A 6,153-nucleotide genomic window follows, 5' to 3' on the forward strand; every position below is an offset into this window, starting at 1 on the left:
CAATTCCATCATGTTACCAAGATTTAAAGGATGACATTCTATCCTCCCTGAAGGAAACTGCAGTCTTCCTAAAGAAGGTGATGGTTGAAGCTAGATTTGGTGGTGGGAATGCACAAAATAAAATAGAGGGTTGTTAAATCACCAAGCTAAGAATAGCAGTTAATGTGAGAGTGAATAGCAAGCAGTAACAGTAGGGAACTCTAATCTGGCAGAATGCTAACCATGCTTCAGGTCTAAGAGTGTTTGTGTTTTCCTCTTCTAAAAATTTCCTGATTTCCTACAAATTTTGGCATCATTGCTATTCTGTCCACTCCTGCATGACTCAGTTTGGGATGATACCAGATCAGCCTTTGAAGAGCATGCTTATTATCTCATCTTCCTTTGCTGTTTCCAAAATGTTGTGTGTTGAAATATTATAACCTTTCATCCTTCATTGTGAATAGAGATAAAACAGGGATGTAGGGATAGAAGCAGAGTCAGGAAACACTTCTTCTCTTTGATTCAACCATTATTGTAAATTTAAAATTGATGTATTCTTCAAAATTTATGTTCTTTAAGAAGGTTTTTTCATTAGTCTATGATGTGATCTGTTACCTAAGTGCTTTCATGCATCAATTACTCTAAATTCTAAATAAAGATTCTAAATAAAGAAACTCTTTAGCAAAACCGACGTTAAGAGGCAAGGCTATAACATCAGATCATTTTCCTCTTGTGCAGTTTCTATGACTAAGACTATGGAAGGTAATGAACAAGGCCCTGATCTCTCTACTATTCTAACCCATAATTATAAGAGGGTGGAGATAATGTGACCTGCCTTACAGAGTTTTTGTGATGATTAACAGTGTTAACAAGAATGTGCTACCACAGTTCCTGCCTCATTAGAAATATCCAATAAATGTTAGTGCAGAATGAAAAGAATGAAGATTAGTAATGAAGACTCCCCATCTCAACGTAGTGTTTACCGGAGGGAAAGGAAGTGGGGGGGTGGTAAAAGTTAAAAAGGGTCAAATACATGATGATGTAAGGAGATTTGACTTTTAATGGTGGGAACACTTGCATTATATAAATAATATGTCACAGCAGTACAAACTGGAAACCTATATAATCATAATAAATTTAATTAAAAAATAAAATAATTACCATGAAAAAATAGAAATAAAGAAATAAAATTAAAAAATTAAAAGTTCTAATTGTCTTTTACTTCTCTTCAAATACTATCATAGATATTCTTCAAAATTATAATCTTGAATATTTTTTTTTCTCTTACTAAAGAATGTTCCAGAATCTCAAAGCCTCCAACATCTCTAAGATCCAAGTCTCTGAATTTATTCTGATGGGATTCCCAGGCATTCACAGTTGGCAACACTGGTTCTCCCTGCCATTGTCTCTGGTCTACCTCTTAGCCCTCAGTGCCAACATCCTTATCCTGATCATCATCTATCAAGAGCCAACACTGCACCAGCCTATGTACTATTTCCTGGGCATCCTGGCTGTGGTAGACATGGGCTTTGCCACCACTATCATGCCCAAGATATTGGCCAACTTATGGTTCAATGCTAAAGCCATCAGTCTCCCGGAGTGCTTTCTGCAGATGTATGTCATACATTGTTTTGTGGGCATGGAGTCAAGTATCTTCGTATGCATGGCCATCGATAGATATGTAGCCATTTGTCGACCACTACGCTATCCATCAATAATTACTGAATCTTTTGTGGTCAAAGCAACTGTGCTCATGGCACTCAGAAACACCATAAGTACCATCCCAGTGCCTGTATTGGCTGCTCAGAGACACTACTGCTCCCAGAGCCAAATAGAACACTGTCTGTGTTCTAATCTCGGTGTCACTGGTCTATCTTGTGATGACAGAACCATCAACAGCATTTACCAGCTTATTCTGGCCTGGACACTCATGGGAAGTGACCTGGGTTTGATTATTTTATCATATGCTTTGATTCTTCACTCTGTGCTGAAGCTGAACTCAGCAGAAGCTGCATCCAAGGCCCTAAGTACCTGCACGTCCCACCTCATTCTGATCTTATTCTTCTATACAGTTGTCATTGTCATTTCCATTACCCATAGTGCCGCCATGTCAGTTCCCATCATTCCAGTGCTACTCAATGTACTGCACAATGTCATTCCTCCTGCCCTCAATCCCATGGTGTATGCTCTCAAGAACAAGGAGCTGAGGCAGGGTGTATATAAGGTTCTTAAGCTAGACATCAAGGGCAACTAATTTATAGAGGATGCTTGTTTATATAAGATATATAATAGTGCCGCAATGTCAGTTCCCATCATGCCAGTGCTACTCAATGTACTGCACAGTGTCATTCCTCCTGCCCTCAATCCCATGGTGTATGCTCTCAAGAACAAGGAGCTGAGGCAGGGTGTATATAAGGTTCTTAAGCTAGACATCAAGGGCAACTAATTTATAGAGGATGCTTGTTTATATAAGATATATACTCAATGTAATACTCAATGAGTGCCTAGTGGCAGAAGAACTAAAGAAAAGGGGCACTGTTGTAGCTCTCAATTATTATAATGTATCAGTGGCAAAAACTAAAACAGAAAGTAGGCCCTGGCCAATGAGCTCAATGGTTAGAGCATCAGACAGTGCACAGAAGGAATGTGGGTTTGATTTCTGGTCAAGGGCACTTACCTGGGTTGCAGGTTCTCTCCCTGCCCCCAGTCTGGGCACATTCAGGAGGCAACCAATCAATGTATCTCATTCACATTGATGTTTCTCTCTCCCCACCCCTTCCTCCCTCCATTCCACTCTCTCTGAAAAGCAATGGATAAAATATCCTCAGATGAGGATTAATAATAACAAAACAACACAAAAAGTTGGTCAAATATATGGTTACAGAAAAATACTTGACTTTGAATGGTGGGCACACAATGCAATCAATATACAGCTGATGTACTATAGAATTGTACACTTGAAAACCATATAATTTTATTAACCAATGTCACCCCAATAAATCTCATAAAACAAAGAAAGAGAAAAAAATGGAGACATATTTGAAATTTTGGGTTTGCAACAAAATCTTAGTCAAAACAGTAACATTATATTGCCTATTTCAAGGGATATAAAGGAAATGAAATGAAATACTACTTGAATTTTCATTTTGTTTTATGTATCTTCTTTTCTATGCCTTGTCTACATTTTTTTTCCCTTTGGAATATCTTTCTCCATTTCTTAGATCACAAGAATGAAAATATTTATTGCCAGAATTGATTATTCATTAGTTCAAGGCATTTCATAATCAGTAGGAGGGAAAAATGTTATTACAAATGCCCATTGAAAAATTTTTATTTTATTTTTATGTTTTGTTTTAGAAATGCTTTCTAAAATAAGTAACCATGTCCAAGAGCCATTTTCTTCATGCATCATGCCATAGGGGAATAAATATTTATTTGGATACCAGTAAAACAAGAATTTAAAATCATGAGAATAGTAAACCTTTATTGTACTATTAAAATATTCAATGTGAATGTCTAGAAAAGAAACCTTTATGAACATCAGCATAAATATATGTCTTTACAACTTGATTATTTCTTTATTCTATTCCATTAGTCATTTATTGGGATAATAGACTAATGTCAGTTTTGTGTTAGTACTGTAGTCCCCCCTTATCCACAGTTTTGTTTTCCTTGGTTTCAGTTGCTGGTGGTCAATAATTGTCCACAAATATTAAGTGAGAAATTCCAGAAATGAATAAGTCTTAACTTTTAAATTGTGTGTCATTTCAAGTAGCATGATAAAAATCTCACACTGTCCTGCTCCATCCTGCCCACATTTCAAATCACCACTTTGTCCGGCATATCCACACTGAACATGCTACCCTCCCATTAATAACTTAGTAGCTGTCTTGATGATCAGATCAATTGTTCTGTATGTTTTTAGTTACTTCTCTTTATCTCTTACTGTGCCTAGTTTTATAAACTAAACTTTAACATGGGTATGTATGTAGAAGAAAATCCATAGTATATATAAGGTTTGGTACTATCACTATTTCAGGCATCCACTGGAAGTCTTAGATTATATCTCCCACGGATAAGGGGAGCTACTGTACTGTATTGGTTATTATATATTTGTAATACAGGAAGTGTAATGCCTCCAGCTTTGTTCTTTCCCATCTTTGCTTTGGCTGTTTGGGGTTTTTTTTATTATTGTTTCATACAAATATTGGGATTTTTTCCCTATTTCTATAAAAAAATGTCATTGGAATTTTGATGATTGCATTGAATCTATAGGTGGCTTTGGGTAGTATGAACATTTTAACATTTATTCATGCAATCCATTAACATTGAGATATCTTTCCATTTTTTTGTGTCTTCTTCAAATTCATTCATCAATATCTTATCATTTTTGGTGTATAGATCTCTACCTTCCTTGGTTAAATTTATTCCTAAGCATTTTATTATTTTTGATACTAATGTAAATATGACTGTTTTATTTCTTTTTTAGATAACTCATTGTTAGTGCATACAAATACAACTGATTTTTATATGCTAACTTGGTATTCTGAAACATTACTGAATTTTTTATCATGTCTAGCAGTTTTTTTGTTGAGTCGTTAGGATTCCCTTTATACAAAGTTATGTCATAATTAAACAGACAATTTTATTTTTTCCTTTATTATTTGGATGTCTTTTTTTTTTCTTGCTTAACTGCTCTGGTTAGAACTTTTAATACTGTATTGAATAGGAGCAGTCAGAGTGGGCATTCTTACTTTGTTCCTGATCTTACAGGGGAAGTTTCCAATTTTTCACTATGGAATTTAATAGGGTTGCTGGTTTATAACATACTAGAGGCCCGATGCATGAAATTCGTGCAAGGGGCTCGGCCCTCACAGCCCCTCGCAGCCTCAACTGGCCCTCGCAGCCCTGGCTTTGTCCGAAAGGCTGTCCGGCTGGTCGTTCTGTTGTTTTGTCTAATTAGCATATTAGCTCTTTATTATATAGGATGGCTTTTATTATCTTTAGGTATTTTCTCTGTAACCGATTTGTTAGGAGTTTTTATCATGAAAGGATGTTGAATTTTGCAAAATCATTTTTCTGCATCTCCTGAGATCATCATTTGAATTTTGCCTTTTATTTTATTAATGTGGTGTTTATTGATGTGCATATTTTGAAACATCTTTGCATCCCAGAGATGAATCCTACTGAATCATGGTGCATGATCTTTTACATGTGCTATTGAATTCGGTTAGCCTGCACTTTGATACTTTATGCATCTCTATTCAACAGAAATATTGGCCCACACTTTTCTTTTCTTTTAGTGTCCATATCTGGCTTTGGTATCTGGGGAATGGTGGCCTCATGAAATAAGTTTGGGAGTGTTCAGTGATTATGTCAATTAAATAAAGCTGAAATATGCTTTCCCTTCTATTCCAAAATCACTTAGATACTAGGTTTTTTCTTACAAATGGATTTTAAATTTTATAACATTATTAGCTTACTAGAGGCCCGGTGCACAAAAATTTGTGCACTCAGAGGGGAGAGGGGGTCCCTCAGCCCGGCCTGTGCCCTCTTGCAGTCTGGGACCCCTCAGGAGATAATGACCTGCTGGCTTAGGCCTGCTCCCGGGTGGCAGAGGGCAGACGCAATCCCTAGATGCAGCCCCTTGTCGGGCTCAGAGAAGGGCTGATTGGGGAGTTGGGGTGCCATCCCCTGTCATGCACAGAGCATGGCGGATCGGGAGGTTAAGATGCCACCCTCAGTCACACTCAGGGTAGGGCTGATTAGGGGGTTGGGGCACCGCCCTCTGACACACTCAAGGCAGGGTCGATGGGGAGGTTGCGGCGCCACCCCCTGTCATGCACAGAGCAGGGCCAATCAGGGGGTTGGGGCACCGCACCCTGTCACACACAGAGCCACAGGGCGATCAGGGGGTTGGGGAGCTCCCCCCTATCAGGCACAGAGCAGGGCTGATAAGGAGGTTGGGTGCCTTCCCCTGTCACGAACAGAGCAGGGCGGATAGGGAGGTTGTGGCCCTGCCCCCTGTCACACACAGAGCCGCAGGGCGATCAGGGGGTTTGGGCGCTGCCCCCTGTCATGCTGATCCCGGTGCCGGGAGGCCTCGCAGCTCCGCTGATCCCGGTGCTGGGAGGTATATTACCCTTTTACTATATAGGATAGAGGCCTGGTGCA

At 38.8% G+C, this 6,153-nt stretch overlaps 1 protein-coding gene across 1 annotated transcript; it reads left to right on the forward strand.

Moving 5' to 3' along the window:
• Positions 1-213: 213 nt before the first annotated feature.
• Positions 214-2,233, forward strand: LOC102249723 (putative olfactory receptor 56B2). The gene is made up of 2 exons (XM_005886252.1): positions 214-231; positions 1,283-2,233. Exons 1-2 carry the CDS (start codon positions 214-216, stop codon positions 2,231-2,233), a joined length of 969 nt encoding a protein of 322 aa, XP_005886314.1.
• The last annotated feature ends 3,920 nt before the right edge of the window (positions 2,234-6,153 follow it).

The sequence above is a fragment of the Myotis brandtii genome, unplaced genomic scaffold, assembly GCF_000412655.1.
Source record: "Myotis brandtii unplaced genomic scaffold, ASM41265v1 scaffold966, whole genome shotgun sequence".
In the NCBI taxonomy this organism is placed as follows: domain Eukaryota; kingdom Metazoa; phylum Chordata; class Mammalia; order Chiroptera; family Vespertilionidae; genus Myotis; species Myotis brandtii.